The sequence below is a fragment of the Zonotrichia leucophrys genome, chromosome 23 (assembly GCF_028769735.1).
Source record: "Zonotrichia leucophrys gambelii isolate GWCS_2022_RI chromosome 23, RI_Zleu_2.0, whole genome shotgun sequence".
Taxonomy (NCBI): domain Eukaryota; kingdom Metazoa; phylum Chordata; class Aves; order Passeriformes; family Passerellidae; genus Zonotrichia; species Zonotrichia leucophrys.
The window spans coordinates 689,488-705,794 of record NC_088192.1 but is presented as its reverse complement, the minus strand read 5'-3'; the positions used below and the strand labels follow the sequence as shown (position 1 = coordinate 705,794).

Here is a 16,307-nt window from a genome sequence, read left to right as displayed (position 1 = left end):
CGGGGGCTGTGCTGCTGCTGGGGGGGGATTAATGTGGGACCCCCACCCCGAGTGTCCCCAGGGGCTGCACAGACCCGGGCTGGGGGCAGAGGGGGATGGAACGGCCCCATGTCCCCTCCAAGGCACACGGTGACCCCCCATCTCTGCTTTGGAACCCCCCCAGTTTGGATCCAGCTGTGTGATGGATTAACCTGGACCCCCCCAAAGCAGAGGCTCCTGCCCCTGTCCTGGCTGAGCAGCGTTAATTACCCTGGGCTAATTGCCCTCGTGGCTCAGCTCTGGGTCCTGCCTTGGTTTCCCCTCTGAGCAGGACGCATGGTTTTGCAGGAGAAAAGCATTAATGGGGTACTTTCGCATTTAGGATGTGTATTAGAATTTATGGTGTATTTTTTCACCCCAGGTGCATTTCTGAGCTCAGCCAATGCATTTCACCCCAGGTGCATTCCTCAGCAGCAAACCAGCACCTCGCTGCCCACACCATCCCCATTTTGGGGGCTGGCCCAGCCTGGAGCACCCTCAGCCCCCCTGTGCCACCTCTCCAGGCCCAGAGCAAGCCCTGGACAGGACACCCCATCCCCAGGAGATAAATCCTGCCGGGTGCCAACCTGTCATACCCCGGGCGGGCGGCCAGGAGCGGCTGCCAGCGCTGCCAGAGGTGCTAATGAGGCTGGAAATGAAGAGCTGGACCCGAGGTGTCCCTGTGCCACGCCGGGTGCTGGCAGGGACACTCTGATGGCACCAGCCTGGCAAAGCCACCCCCGGTACCCACAGTGAGCCGAGAGCGAGAGGCGAGCAAGGAAAGAACCACTCGAAGCAGCGGTTTTTCTTTACAAAATACACAAATTCCAAATGCGTGACAATTATATACAAAACAAGGGAATTACAAAACGTGCGGAATTGTCCCGTTTGCACCCGTATAGAAAAGTGTCCTGTGCTGGAGCAGGGCCGGCTCGCCAGGCTGCCGGGCCCTGCCCCGTGTCCCCCCCATCCCGAAGGCGTCGCCGGACATCCCGTGCCCGTCCCAACGCTGCTGCGGCTACAGGGAAGCTGCCGAGGGAGAGGATGGGGTGAGGAAGGAGAGCCCAGGCCCCCAGAGCTGCCCCGTGGGTGCTGGGGGCTCCTGGGGACGTGGGCTCAGCCCTTACCCATCACTGTCCTCTCGGGCGCCCCGTTCTCTTCCACCTCCTCTTCCTCCTCCCCATCAAAGTACTCCTCATCTTCCTCTGCTGCAAACAAGCGGCCAGGGGTCAGCGGGAGGCACCGGGAGGAGCAGAGGGTGCCACCAGGTGAGGGGGGTCTGGGGGCTGCATTACCAGGGTCGAAGTCCAGGGCGTGCACGGCCTCGCTGAGGTGCTCCAGGCTCACCGAGAAGGCGTCCATGCTCTCGTAGCCCTGCTCGATCTTGTCCAGGCGAGCGCCCTTGGAGGCCTCCACGATCCTGGGCAGGAGAGCACGGATGGGTGCGGGTGTCCCTGTCCCCTCCCTGGGCTGGGGGCCGGGGGGCAGCAGGGCAGGGGCTCAGGGCAGCCCCCACTCCTCAAATCCTGCCCGTGGGGCTCGGATTGAGGAGATTGCCCCGGTTTGAGCACTTACGTTTTTATGAGCTGCTTGGCATTCTGTGGAGAGAGAGAAGAGGAAGGAGGAGGTGAGTGAAGCCGCAGCAGCCACCAGGCTGTCCCCAACAGTGGGACCCCACATTGGGGCAGGTCTGGGGGTCTCACCATGAGGAAGGCGGCCCCCCCGGTCTCCTCGGCTGCCTGGATGGCCGTCTCCACCAGGCGGCTGGACTTCTCCAGCTGCTCCTTGTACTGGCAGATGAGGCTCTGGATGAAGGCGGTCTTGTCCGCCTGCTCGCGGCTGATGCGCTGCAGCAGCTCCGCCTTCTTCTCCTCCAGCAGCGCCGCCAGCGCGTCAAAGCGAGCGCACAGCTCCCTCTTGGCCGCCTCGCTGTTCTCCTGCGGGGACAAGGGACAAGCGATGGCACCCGTGCGTCCCTCCGGCGCCTGCAGCATCCCTGCTCCGTGGGCTCCACACCGTGCCCCGCTGGGGTTTCACCCCCGGGTTTTGGGGGTTCCTTCCCTCTTTCCTCACCTCGGTGCTCTGGCAGGAATCCTCCAGCTGGGAGATGATGGTCTGGATCCGGTCGTTCCCCGCCACCAGCATGGAGATGCAGTTGTTCAGCTCAGTCTGGTGAGTGACAGAGAGGAGAATTTGAGGACAGGAACCTCTCCCAATGCCCAATGCCCAGCTGGGCATTGCTCATCCCAGCTCTGCTCCCCCACATTTTAACTCCTTTGGGGACAGGAACCTGTCCCAGTGCCCAGCTGGGCATTGCTCATCCCAGCTCTGCTCCCCCACATTTTAACTCCTGTGGGGACAGGAACCTCTCCCAATGCCCAATGCCCAGCTGGGCATTGCTCATCGCAGCTCTGCTCCCCCACATTTTAACTCCTTTGAGGACAGGAACCTGTCCCAATGCCCAGCTGGGCATTGCTCATCCCAGCTCTGCTCCCCATTTTAACTCCTGCAGGGACAGGAACCTGTCCCAGTGCCCAGCTGGGCATTGCTCATCCCAGCTCTGCTCCCCCACATTTTAACTCCTGCAGGGACAGGAACTTGTTCCCGTGCCCAGCTGGGCATTGCTCGTCCCAGCTCTACTTCCCCACATTTTAACTCCTGCAGGGACAGGAACCTGTCCCAGTGCCCAGCTGGGCATTGCTCATCCCAGCTCTGCTCCCCATTTTAACTCCTTTGGGGACAGGAACCTGTCCCAGTGCCCAGCTGGGCATTGCTCATCCCAGCTCTGCTCCCCCACATCCCAACCAACCACAGTTGCTCTGAATATTCTAAATATAGCCTGTCTCCTGGGCGAAGTCACCCGCGGGCTATTAATACCCCGTGAGCCATCCCCAGAGTTATTTGTCACTGTCCCAGCTCAGCACATGGCCCTGAGCCCCCCCGGGTCCCCCCTCAGGGCACCTTCTGTCCCTGGAAGACGCTTTCCAGAGGGGCCACCTCGCAGTCCTTGTGGGCACCAAAGACCTTGCACATGGAGCAGGTGGGCACCTCGCAGGTGACGCAGTAGATGTTGATGCGCTCGTCCTCGTGCTCCTTGCACATGGGGTGCTCCCCCTTCTTCAGGGGCCTGCTGGAGAGGGTGGCACAGCCTCGGTGACGTCCCCAGCATGGTGACAGCCACACCAGGGTGACAGCCACACCAGGGTATGTTCCCATAATGGTGACATCCACACCAGGGTGATGTCCCCACCAGGGTGATGTCCCCATCATGGTGACATCCACACCATGGTGATGTCCCCACCATGGTGGCATCCACACCATGGTGATGTGGATGTCACCTGTGATGATCCCTGTCTCCCCTACAGGGACACCCCTGCCACCACGGTGTCCCCACTTCAGCCTCACCCCCACCATGGGTGACACCCCCTCTGTCACCCCAAAATCAGGTCCCCGGGAAAGAGGGGACCTGGCACAATCCCACAGGTCCCCTCTGGGAGCCGCCAGCCCCTGTGTGTCCCAGTTCAGGGCACCATGGCAGGGTGGCACTGGGGACGGGGGGGCTGCGATCCAGAGGCGCTGCACCAGTGCCTAATTTTAGCCCTGTGCTGCCCGGATTTATTGTCACCATCGTGTGACCGGGGTGGGGACACCCAGAAAGCCCCGGGGGCTCCCAGACAGGGGCTGCAGCTCAATCGTGCCATGCACAGCGAGGAGGGACAGGGGGACAAGGCAGAGCTGTGACACACGGACAGCCCTGGGCCCCCCGGCCCCCCCGGCCACCTGCCACGTGCCATCGTCCCCGTCCCCATGGCTCTCACACAATATTTACAGCGACCCAGGGGATTTGGCTGGGATCACGCTCTGCCCCGAGAGCCTGTGACCCCTCTGTCCCCCCCAGCTCCATCCTTGTCCCCACTGGGCCCCCCAAACCATCCCTGTCCCCCTTATCAGCCCCGGTGCCTGCTGTCACAGCAGAGCCTGCGTTCCTTCCCCACACCTCTTATCTGCCCCCGAATGTTCCAGCAGGAGCACGGGGACAGCAGGACGTGCCACAGCCCCCAGGGACCTGCCATCCCCCTGGGACAGCCAGGGGCACTAACTGCTGGGGAAAATTGGCCTGGGGGAAGAAGTTTTGGGTCCAGGGAGGAAGTTTTGGGTTCAGGGAGGAAATTTTGGATCCAGGGAGGAAGTTTTGGGTCTGGAGAAGAAGATTTTGGTCGAGGGAGGGAGATTTGAGTCAGGAAAAGATCCGAATCAGGGATCACTGAGCAGAAAGGCCCCCAGGGTGATCTCTTGGGGTCTCAGTGCTGCTGCTGGGACATGGCAGGGCCACCCCCGTGTCCCCACGTCCCCACAGCCCCGGCGCCCACCTGGAGCACTCCTGCTTGTAGATGTCGATGATGTTCTCCACCAGCAGGTTCCTCTGCAGCCCGTAGACGCCGTGGCGGTCCAGCAGCACCTCGTGGCGGCACGAGGGGCACCGGAACCGGCCCCCCGAGATCAGAGTGCCCCGGCTCTGCCAGTACGGGTTGGCGGCCTGCCAGGGGGACACGAACGCGGGGAGGGTCCCTCTGTGTCCCTCAGTGTCCCTCGCTGTCCCCAGCCCGGCACAGAGACCCCGCTCACCTGGAACACGTCGTTGGCGCACTTGCGGCACAGGTTGTGCTGGCAGGGCAGGATCACCACGGGCTTGCTGAACATCTCCAGGCAGATGGGGCAGATGAGCTGCTTCTCCAGGCTCTCCATGGCGCTGCCATCGTGCAGGATCCCCGCTTGGAACTCCATGGGCTCGGCCGTGCTCCGCTCGCGGTGCTCTCGCTGCCGGCGCCCCCCGCCCCGCTATTTATCGGTGCCCCGGTGTCACGCGGCCGCCGCGGTGTCGGGTGTCCCGGGACAGCACCTGACACCCGGGCCGGGCCGGGAAGGGCCGGTAAACAAGACGGGCACAGCCTGTCCAGGCGGCGCTGCCCGCCCGTGCCGCGGACGTGCCCGGGCCGGCGCTGCTGCGGGGTAAACAGGGCCAGGCATCGAACCAAAGGGGACCCCAAACATCACCCTGGGGACAAGGGGGACATCGGGGTAAACAGGGCCAGGCACGGCTCCAAAGGGACCCCAAACATCCTCCTGGGGACAAGGGGGGACATCGGGATAAACAGGGCCAGGCACGGCTCCAAAGGGACCCCAAACATCACCCTGGGGACAAGGGGGACATCGGGGTAAACAGGGCCAGGCATCGAACAAGGGGACCAACATCACCCTGGGACATCGGGATAAACAGGGCCAGGCACGCCAAAGGGACCCCAAACATCCCCTGGGGACAAGGGGGACATCGGTAACAGGGCCGGCATCGACAAGGGGACCAATACCCTGGAGAGAAGGGGACATAGGTAAACGGCGGCACGGCTCCAAGGGACCAAACATCGTACAGAGGTGACACACAGCCGGGCATCGGGATAAGGGATGCAAGGACCCAAGGGACCCCAAACATACCCATGGGGACACACACTGGCATCGGGTTAACAGGGCCATGCATGCCCAGAGGGGACCCAAACATCCCTGGGACAAGGGGCACACACAGCCCGGGGACACTGGGGACATGGTGGTGGCGTTCCGAATCGTCAGAGCTGCCAGCTGCCAGTGGGGGTTTGTACAGTTTGTCCCTTTGCCCACCCCAAAACATGAACGATGTGATGTGCCAACATCTCACTGTGGTTCCCTGAGTGCCAGGAGGGGAGAGGCAGCTCTGGGGGCACACAGACCCCGTGCCTGGCACTGGCACAGGGCTGGGGGGCTCCTCGATGAGCCAGGCACAGTGGGGGCTGCTCAGGCTGTGCCCCAGAGCCCTGGCACAGCCCTGGCACAGCCATGGCACAGCCCTGGCACAGCCCTGCCATAGCCCTGGCACAGCCCTGGCACAGGGATGGCACAGCCCTGGCACAGCTGGCCTCGCTGCTGGGGCTCAAGAGCTGACCCAGAAACGGCCGTGGGGGCAAAGGGTGAGCAGAGCCCTGGCTGCCAGCAGCCTGACACGGTGCCAGCTGGCTGGGCAGGGCCAGGGCTGGCCCCAGGGAGAGCTGGCAGCTGCACTGCGCTGGTAACCCTACCCCTGGCACAGGGGGCACCGGGGGGGACAGTGTGGGGCAGGGTGAGCAGCCTCTCAGCTGTTTCGGGGTGCACTGACCCCCCTGTTCCCTCCAGGACAGTTCCTCAGCTGTTTTGGGCTCCTTCCTCGCTGGCTCACGTGTGCAGCGAGTGACTGTGCCCAGACCCGCCGGGCACATCTTGCAAAATCGTTCCTGTCCGGGCACTTGGGGCTCTGCCAGCGAGGCCCTGGCAGCAAACGGGGCTGGCTGGGCTCGGACCCTGCCCGGACCCAGACACGACCCGGCCCTGCCCGGGTGACATTGATTAATTAATTGCTTCTGGACTCGGTTAAGGGGATTCACAGGAACCGAGGGGGTGTAATGCCCTAAGCAGCTTTCCCAACCCACAAGGGGCTCGTTGGCCCCTAATTGGCTTGGGACAGCTTAGGCAGGACCCAGGGCATTAATCACGCCGGGATCCTTCCCAATTAACCCCGCAGAGCCCGCTGCAGGGATGGGTCTCCCTCTGCTTGGCTTCGCAGGGCTCTGGGCAGTGGGCGGCCTCTCCCAAAATGTCCCTGGGGTGGCTTTGCAATGCTTGGGGCAACAGCAGGGCCTGTGCCAGGGCTCCCGGGCATGGGGGGCACTTCCAGCCCTGCAATGCTTGGGGCAACAGCAGGGCCTGTGCCAGGGCTCCCGGGCATGGGGGGCACTTCCAGCCCTGCAGCCTGAGGAGGAAAGGGAACCATGGCACAGAACAGGGAACAGAACAGAACCGCTCTTCTGTCACTGTCACACCAAGCCAGAGCACAACAAGGGCGAGAGGAGCTGTACTGATTTTTTTTTCTGGACGCCAAGCAGTAAATCACAGCGTCCCAGAACTGTTTGTTTTGGAAGGACCCTAAAGCTCATCCAGTGCCACCCCTGCCATGGCAGGAACGCCACCAACTGTCCCAGGCTGCTCCAGCCTCACTGTCCAGCCTGGCCTGGGGCACTGCCAGGGATCCAGGGGCAGCCACGGCTGCTCTGGGCACCTGTGCCAGGGCCTGCCCACCCTCACAGGCACCAATCCCTTCCAAATTCATAAACAGAAATGTCAGTAATTAATAGATTAATTCATGTAATTAAACATTACCCACGCTCTCGCCCCGCCCCCTGGCCTGACCAATCACAGGGCAGCGTGCATGGGATGGGCGTGCCCTCTCAGTGGGCGTGGCGGCGTGGGCGTGGCCGCGCTGAGGAAGGCGGGCGGGCGCAGCGCAGCCCTAAGATGGCGGCCGGGCGGCGGCGGCGGTGGCGCTGAGGTAACGCGGCTGCTCCGGCCCGGCTCGGCCCGGGGCCGGCCCCTGTCCTCCCGGTCCCCGGGGGTTGGAGCGGGCGGGATCCGCGCTGCAGGTTGGGCGGGGTGGGGTCGGTGTCCACTGCAGCGGGCAGGGCCCAGCGGGCCGGCATCATCCCCGCTGTGGGGCGAGCGGTGCGCCGGTGCTTCCCTTCACAGGTGGGGGCCCGGTGCGGCCGCGCCGAGCGGGAGGGGTGCGTTTATATTACCTGTATTAATTACCTACATTCTCTATATATTTATATTATTCCAATGATATAAATTAACGCGGCGGGCGGTGCTGCCCGGCCCGGTGTCCGCTCGGCCGGGCCGGCCCCGGGGCCCCGCAGCACCGCGGGCCGGAGCGGGGCCAGGGGCGGCCCCGGGGCTCGGGAACAGCTCCCGGTACAGGGGCGGTGTGTGCCCGCTCGGAACCCGCTGTGCTGTGCCGGAGGAACGCGGTGTTTGCCCTGGAGCTGTTTGGCTGCTGGGAAATTACAAATTACACTCCTGCCCTTGTTGGCCCCTCGGATCTCGGTGCCGATGGGAAATTGAGGCTCCGGCCCTTGTTGTCCCTCAGATCTCGGTGTTCGGGCTCTGACCCGGAGCTCCAGCCCTGCTGCAGGTGCAGCCCCGGCCCTTCCCGCGTTCCTCACCCACGGCACATCTCGGTTCAAATCCTTACTGCCAATGTCCCTCGCACAGCTTTGCTGAAAGGTTAAAATATTGCTCTAGCATTGCCTGAGACTGATGATACCTTTTTTCTCTCTCTTTTTCTTTTTTTTTTATTTTTTTTCAAAAAAAAAAATTGCCTAAAGCAGTGGAAATACTTGAAATCTTCCTACTAATAACAGGCTGTTTCAATGTGGTCCTTATTGCCTGACATAAAGAGAATTACCTTTATCACTGGCTGTCTTAAAGCTATTGTAGTTCTGATCTATCAGTGTGATTTTATTTATTTATTTACTTTTGCGTTTCATTCTGTTTGACCAGTGATCCTTGGCTAGTCAAGCTCGGTTTTTTGGTTTTTTTTTATTTTATTTTATTGCTGTCTCTAGTCAGTGTCCTGTTTTGGTTTGGTTGTGTGAAGCTGGTGCTGGTGTTTGGTTTGTAATCCTGTAGGGCAGCGTGCAGGGAGGGTCATAAATCTGCAGCAGGGTTTGGTGGCTTTTTTTTTTTTTCCTCCTTTTTTTTGTGTGTGTGTGTCTCTTGTTTTACTTCCAGAGCAATAACTTAACTTTTGTCCTTGCTCTGTTGAGCAAAAGTGAAAGCTAGATGCTGGGCGCAAACTTCTGCAATCAGCTATCCTTTTTAACCTTTCATAGCTGTAGATCCCTCATGCAGAGGAGGCTTGGTGAAAAACCAGTCACCTCAAAAGACAAATGGGGAGCGATTGAAGCTTTCTCTTGTCTGAGTAAAACAATTATAACAGAAACGTTTGCTCCTGCAGCCACGCGCACAAAAAGGCAGTTTAATTAAGATTGCAGCCCAGGCAGGGGTTCAGCTGGGACCTGCTGTGCTCTCCGGGCTGGATGGGGAGCATGCCAGCGTGCTGCTGTTCCTGCAGATGCTCACGGAGGACGCTGAGGCAGAGGAGCAGGAGCGCTCTCCAGAGCCCTGGCTCGGCGCCGTCCCAGTCTAGGTTTGAATTGCTGCCACCTTGAACACGCCGGGCTGTATTTGAAATTGTAACCAACAAAAAGATGTGATTTCACTTCCACCTGGTCCGTGGCAGGCAGGTGCAGGTTTATGGAGGAGCTTCTGGAACGTTCTGAGCCCCCGTTAACGGCGGGGTCTGGGCAGGCCAGCCCCTAGGGGGGGAAATACAGCCCGGCTCCTGTGCCTAAGCTTTAGCTGTGTGGGTTTCTCCCCCTTCCCCAGAACCTTTGCTCTTGAAGATGGTGAGTAGCCAGCCTAAGTACGATCTAATTCGGGAGGTTGGTCGTGGCAGTTATGGTGTGGTGTACGAAGCGCTCGTCAGGAGGACCTGTGCCCGCGTGGCCGTCAAAAAGATCCGGTGCCACGCTCCCGAGAACGTGGAACTGGCTCTGCGCGAGTTCTGGGCCCTTAGCAGTATCAAGAGCCAGCACCCCAACGTCATTCACCTGGAGGAGTGCATCTTGCAGAAAGATGGCATGGTGCAGAAGATGGCCCATGGCTCCAGCTCCTCCCTGTATCTGCAGGTACACGAGGCCGAGGGGACGGGGTGGAAGGAATTGGTGATGCTGAGCTGGGGGGAAGGAGGTTGGAGAGCCCAGGGGTTTGAGCCGTGCTCAGCAAGGCCAGGGGATTGTGTGCATTGCTGACACCCAGAATGTAATAGAGATTTAGATAGAATGTAAAAGAACCTGAACAATCACCTGGATCTTGGGTTTGAAGCTGGGGTTCCATGGCTCCAGCTGCTCCCTGTATCTGCAGGTACACGAGGCCAAGGGGACGAGGTGAGGTGGGGCAGCCCAGGGGTTCAAGCTGTGCTCAGCAAGGCCAGGGGATTGGCTGCATTGCTGACACCCAGAATGTAATAGAGATTTAGATAGAATGTAAAAGAACCTGAACAATCACCAGGATCTTGGGTTTGAAGCTGGGGTTCCATGGCTCCAGCTGCTCCCTGTATCTGCAGGTACACGAGGCCGATGGGACGGGGTGAGGTGGGACAGGCCAGGGGTTTGAGCTGTGCTCAGCTAGGCCAGGGGATTGTGTGCATTGCTGACACCCAGAATGTAATAGAGAGCTTTAAAAACAAACTGAGCAATCACCTGGATCTTGGGTTTGAGGCTGTGCTGCTCTGAAAGACTCCAGAGTTTGTGTTTAGTGCAAATCTGCTGTGATAACCTGAGGAAGCCCAGGGCAGGTGCAGCCTGTGGAGTTCTTGGCAGGTGCAGGTTCAAGAGCACTCCTGTCCTGGGACAGAGCTTGGAGGAATTCCATCCTGGGTGCCTTGGAAATCAGTGTCTTGATTTATAGGAAGCCAGCGCTCAAAATTCTTTCAGAAACAAGCATCAATTGGTAGCACATCATGAGCTGGTTTTAGTTTTTAATAAATAACTGTTTAAGTTAATCTCTTCAAAGAGTATAAATTAGGGAGTACATATCACTGTGGAAGTGCCCTTTTAAGTTTGAAGCTGTGTATGTTTGAAGAATAAGTAGCTCTGGAAAGACATTGAAAGACAATCTAATTAATTCTCTTGTCAAGAAGCAGCCCTGAGTATAAATCACCCCCAGGCAGAAATCAGTGTTCCTGGTTCAAACAGCCACAGCCTGCTCAGTGTTTGCTGTGTTCTCCCTACCCAGCTGTTCATATTTCAGTGTTCATTGCCACCCTGCTGTCTCAGAACCAGAATCCCTGGCTGTGCCAGCTCCCCGTGGCCTGGGAGCTGCTCCTGACTTGTTCTCAGGGAAGGATTAGGCTGAAATAACAGGGGCAGGAGTCAGAGCCTCACCTTCCTGGTGTGCTGGAGCTGCAGGGAGGGCAGGTGTGCAGGGAGGAGCTTTGAAGGCCCTGGGGTGGAGCTGAAGGTGGGGAAGAGGCCCCAGCTCTGGCTGGGATGGCGGTGCTGGGAGCAGCTGGCACAGGTGCCAACAGCACGGATTGTTTTGCTGCTGCAGGGAGGAGGGCAAAGGGCAGAGCTGAGCTGAGTGCCAGGGTCACTGTGGGGCAGCTGGGCTGTGCCAGGGGCAGGCAGAGCCCCTCTGCTGTCCCAGGGATGGCACAGAGCTGAGCTGAGTGCCAGGGCTGTGCCAGGGGCAGGCAGAGCCCCTCTGCTGTCCCGGGGATGGCACAGAGCTGAGCTGAGTGCCAGGGCTGTGCCAGGGGCAGGCAGAGCCCCTCTGCTGTCCCGGGGATGGCACAGAGCTGAGCTGAGTGCCAGGGCTGTGCCAGGGGCAGGCAGAGCCCCTCTGCTGTCCCGGGGATGGCACAGAGCTGAGCTGAGTGCCAGGGGTGAGGCCTGGGCAGACCCATGAGCAAATCTGCAATTGATCCTCAGTCATCTGTGTGCTGTGCTTTGCCACTGGCACAGATGTGGGGGTGGATTTTGTTGTCTGAACTCTCACAACGTCTGCAAGTGCAGCTGCTGTGACTCTGTGTTGGTGCCCTCTTGGCAAGGGAGGCTCCCTGCTCTCCTGAGATACCTTAATCTCACAGCTCCTGGCTACAAACCCTAAATAAGGCATTTCTTAGCTCTAAAATAGATTTACTGTTAAAGAAGATGCCTGTAAATTACTATCATTTTTCTCTAGAAAAGGTCACTTTTTAAAAGCATTTCAGAATGCCTGTCTAGATATCAACACACCCCTTCATTTTTGAAAGCCAGTTTGATTTAGCATCCATTGGTTTACTACTAACAGAAATAATTGCAGGATTTTCCTTCCAGAGCCACCTCAGAGGAGCTGAAGAGGCAAATGCAGTGGTGTAAACAGGATTAGTAAAATGATTGCAGGTTTTACTTTGCTTTCTGTGTGGAGCAGCTGTAAGAACTGGCTGTTCCTGAAGATACCCTGTGGGTAATGATGGTGGGAAGGGTGTTCTGTGCTCAGCTGTGCCTGCAGATCAGCGTTCTCCTGAGTTCAGGACCCTGTGTTAGCTTGCTGGAAGTCATGGATGTGTCAGGAATGGAGACCAGGCTTTAAAAATCTCTCCTGGATAAATACAGCTCTGTGGAGTTACTTGTGAGACTTTGTTTATCCCGAAGAGCTGTTGGCAAAGTGGGTGGGACGGGCTTTGTCAGGGTGGGACACTGTCCAGCTGGGACAGATGGGAGGGCAATGGCCACTGGTATCTCTAAAACCTCTGTTATCAGGGTCGAGCTCTGCTGCTGGGCAGGAGCCTGAGCTTGATACGCTCCACACCAGGGAAGATAAGGAGGCTGGCAAATACATTGTGATTTTGTTTTTCTCTTTTACATAAAAACATTTGCATCGTGTTTTCTTTCCCCTGCTGCAATACCTTGTCTCTGGATTGTTGAGGGGAGGGTCAGACAGAGTGGTCTGGGTTGGAAGGGATCCTAAACCCCATCTCATTCCCGTGGGCAGGGACACCTTCCACTCTGCCAGGCGGCTCCAGCCTGGCCTTGGGCACTTGCAGGGAGCCAGGGGCAGGCACAGCTGCTCTGGGCACCTGTGCCCTCTGCAGCCCCCCAGGGAACAGTTCCTGCTGTGTAACTAACCCAGATTTCCCCTCTCTGTGAAGATCCTGACTCCATGCACTTTGCCATCAAACCCTTCCCTTCCCACCATGCCCAGGTACTCACATCCCCTCTTCTCCTCACTGCAGCTCGTGGAGACCTCACTGAAAGGAGAAATAGCCTTTGACCCCAGAAGCGCTTACTACCTGTGGTTCGTGATGGATTTCTGCGACGGCGGCGACATGAACGAGTACCTGCTGTCGCGCAAGCCCAGCCGCAAGACCAACACCAGCTTCATGCTGCAGCTCAGCAGCGCCCTGGCCTTCCTGCACAAGAACCAGATCATCCACCGCGACCTCAAGCCCGACAACATCCTCATCTCGCAGGGCCGCGCGCCCGCCGAGCCCACGCTGAAGGTGGCGGATTTCGGCCTCAGCAAGGTGTGCTCGGCCTCGGGCCACAGCGCCGAGGAGCCCGTCAGCGTCAACAAGTGCTTCCTGTCCACCGCCTGCGGCACCGACTTCTACATGGCCCCCGAGGTGTGGGAGGGCCACTACACGGCCAAGGCCGACATCTTCGCCCTGGGCATCATCATCTGGGCCATGCTGGAGAGGATCACCTTCGTGGACACCGAGACCAAGAAGGAGCTGCTGGGCAGCTACGTGCGGCAGGGCGCGGCCATCGTGCCCGTGGGCGAGGCGCTGCTGGAGAACCCCAAGATGGAGCTGCTCATCCCCGTCAAGAAGAAGTCCATGAACGCCAGGATGAAGCAGCTGATCAAGGAGATGCTGGCGGCCAACCCGCAGGACCGGCCCGACGCCTTCGAGCTGGAGCTGCGCCTGGTCAACATCGCCTTCAGGGACAGCAGCTGGGACACGTGAGGGCGTCCTGCAGGGGTGCTGAGCCCCTGGCTGCTGGAGATTTGGAGATTCCCCACCGGAATGTGGAGTTGGCCGGCTGTGAAATCCCCGAGGGCGTTCCTGGGGCTGCTGCGCTGGCACGGGCATGGCACAAGAGCCAACACTACTTGATTTCCAGCACTCTCTCGTGGAGTGTCCCACACATTCCAGTTTCCTATGTCAGTATTAGGAACTCTCATGGAAAAAAAAAAAAGGAGAAAAAATCGATTTGCATGCTGGCAGTGCAAATCTTGAGGCTTTGTAATGTAGTCTGTGTATATATTTATGTATATGGGTGACTGGGAGTGTGTGGCACTTAAATTATTTGCTGTGGGTCTGGATGATTGGGGCCTGCTAGAAATCTGGGTGAAGAAAGTGAGTGAGAAAAACTCCTTCTTCCCCAGGCCTGAATGACTTTATTATTTATTTTTGTTATCTAATTTCAAAGACTTGACTTTGTAAACAAAAAAAAGCAATGCAAGGGGATCAGCTGCTTTCAAAGTGCTAACATGGCTGGTCTTGGCACTTGGAGCTTAATGAGCTCATCACTGAGGGAGTCAAATTAGAAATGTACAGTCAGGTGCTGGCAGGGGGGCTGGCTCACTGATCAGTTGATTTTGCTTTTATTAATCAGTTAATTTGCCTTTTCTCACCTGGAAATGGCTGTAAGTATTTCCTTGTACAATTTGCTTTTTGAAGTCTGTTCCCTCTTAGTGTTGGGACAGCAGTTCTGGGCACTCAGTGTTCATTTTCCGAGTGCAAATAAACAAAATGTTATTTTTTGGTTTTCCAAAAGCAAAGGATTCTGATTCCACCCAACTTGTGAGGCTTTACAGGCCGCAGGTGGCTCTTACCTGGTGCTGTGTGAGCTGGTGCCTGTCCCCAGCTGGCCTTAGTTCATAATTCTTGTTATTTCCTTTCACTTCATCCTCGTAGGGAGTGATCCTCAGACAAACACACTTTGCTTGTGCCAACTCTGCCTCTCAGTTCTCACATCTCAGCAGGGTGAGAAAAGGAGGTTTATTATTCATGTTAAACTTGGGAGCTGTTTAACACCAAAGGGGTGAGCATCCCCTCCCTTACCCAGCCAGAATGGCAGAATTACAGAGCCAGAATCAGCACTGCTCCCCTCTGAGGTGCTCTGTGAACCACCTGGCTCCCCTCTGCCTGCAGGGCACAAATCAGGGGCTGGCACGGGGAACTTTCGGGGTTTTTGACTCCCAAAGTGTTTCTTTGCACTGATTGCCACTTTATAGGTTGGGGGTGCCTGAAATCCCTCTCATGGTGCTTCTCCTCGCTGTTGGGTGACACTGGTAGTCCTCGAGCTCTGTGTTCTCTTTGATTTTTTTTGTTGTCTGAGGTCTTTTGTTTTGAGAAAATAAATCAAGTTGTTGTAGCAGCTGCGGGGTCGTTCACCAGCGTGACACGAAGTCAAGACACTTTTCAGCACTTGGGAAAGATTTTTTTTTTTGTTTTTTCCATGTTTTTCCTTTAAAAACTGTAAAATATATTTTACGGAGAATTTATAATGAGGAAAATTATTGTGTAATTTATTAAGTTCATGACTGTTTTTGAAATAAAACCTTGAATTTCGATGAAGTTTTAGGAAGTGCTTTCAGTGCAGTGTCAGTGCTGCCCTCCAGGGACAGCCCTGAGAAACCTTGGGAGTGGAGCTGAGGGAACATCATTACTGATCCATGCCAGGAAAGTGTGGCCCTCATTTGCATGTTTTAATTAGCAGCGCTCAGGACAGAGGGATCTGCAGGCTGGAAATGCTGTGAGTGAGTTTCTGTTGGAATTTCTTACACCCACAGCAAACCCAAGCCCAGCCCTGTGGGTTCCTGTGCCAGGAATTCCCACCTGGAATGGGCACCTGGCAGGAGCCTGGTGCTTGGGTCAATGCAGTTTGGGTTTAGATTCATTTTTTTAGGGGGGTTAAAGAACTGTAGTAAAGGAGAAAGTCCCACTTTTGGATTAGCTCTAAGAGTGGTGATTTTAAATAGAGGCACAGGCTGAATTCCTTCCCCACAAAATGAAGAATAGTAAACCTGAGATATATATACACACACATATATATATAATATATATTATATATATATGCTGTACTTCAAATATATTTAGCCCCTAGGGAGGGTGTGGAAAGCTGCAGGGAGATGCCCTGGTGCAGAAATGAGATATAATTAAAGCTCATTGGGCTGGGAGAGCCCAACCCCAGAGGTTCAGGCTCCAGCCTGCCCCTCCCCATTCCCAGGGCTGGGAACTCGCCCTGTTGGTGGTTTTGGTTTGTTTTGGTTCAACCAGAGCTCGTTTTTGGTTTGTTTTGGTCCAACCAGAGCTTCCCTGGGCCTGTGTGGGGGAGGCAGAGCCCTTGGGAGGTTGCTCAGCTGCTCCCTCCTTGGGGCACAGCCAGCCCGGGGTCTGGGGGCTTTTCCCTTTCTCACAGCCCCTGGGACATCCCAGGCTCCGTGGTTTGGGTCCCTCCTGGTGCTTTGGGGACAGAAGGGCCCAGGGAGAGCCAGTGAGGAATTTAAACCCCAGCCTCAGTGGTGCGGGTGGTGCTGCCAGGGGTCCCCTTTCCTGCCCAGGAAATCCCTGTGCTGCAGCCCAGGAAAGCACAGGGATGTGCCCAGAACGCCACAAACCCCCCAGAGCGTCTGAGGGACGCAGGTGAGGTGGGAACACCAACCTGAGCTGCTGCAGAAGGGTTTGGGGAAATCTGAAACCCCATTTCTAGGAGCAGGGAGGTGTCAAGTGACCACTGCTGGAAGAGGAGCCCAGCCCGGGCTGTTCCTGTTCGTTCCAGAGGCTCCTTCACCCGCAGGTTTGGGATGGAACCAGATGCAACCCAAAAACCTAAAAAACTTTG

The 16,307-nt window shown here is 57.2% G+C and overlaps 2 protein-coding genes across 4 annotated transcripts; one reads left to right on the top strand and one right to left on the bottom strand.

Annotated features, from left to right (window-relative positions):
* Positions 1-820: 820 nt before the first annotated feature.
* TRIM63 (tripartite motif containing 63) lies at positions 821-4,805 on the bottom strand. The gene is made up of 9 exons (XM_064731777.1): positions 4,645-4,805; positions 4,389-4,555; positions 2,980-3,148; positions 2,092-2,187; positions 1,722-1,955; positions 1,594-1,616; positions 1,314-1,438; positions 1,146-1,226; positions 821-1,047 (listed from the first exon to the last, which is right to left on the bottom strand). Exons 1-9 carry the CDS (start codon positions 4,801-4,803, stop codon positions 1,037-1,039), a joined length of 1,065 nt encoding a protein of 354 aa, XP_064587847.1. The 5' UTR covers positions 4,804-4,805; the 3' UTR covers positions 821-1,036.
* A 1,109-nt stretch (positions 4,806-5,914) lies between these two features.
* Positions 5,915-15,036, top strand: PDIK1L (PDLIM1 interacting kinase 1 like). 3 transcript variants are annotated; one of them, XM_064731485.1, is made up of 3 exons: positions 5,915-7,405; positions 9,301-9,602; positions 12,692-15,036. In XM_064731485.1, exons 2-3 carry the CDS (start codon positions 9,318-9,320, stop codon positions 13,421-13,423), a joined length of 1,017 nt encoding a protein of 338 aa, XP_064587555.1. In that variant the 5' UTR covers positions 5,915-7,405; positions 9,301-9,317; the 3' UTR covers positions 13,424-15,036. The 3 variants fall into 3 exon arrangements, with proteins under 3 accessions (XP_064587555.1, XP_064587553.1, XP_064587554.1); XM_064731483.1 differs by having other exon boundaries at positions 5,916-7,405; positions 8,241-9,602; XM_064731484.1 differs by having other exon boundaries at positions 5,916-7,405; positions 8,238-9,602.
* Positions 15,037-16,307: the final 1,271 nt, after the last annotated feature.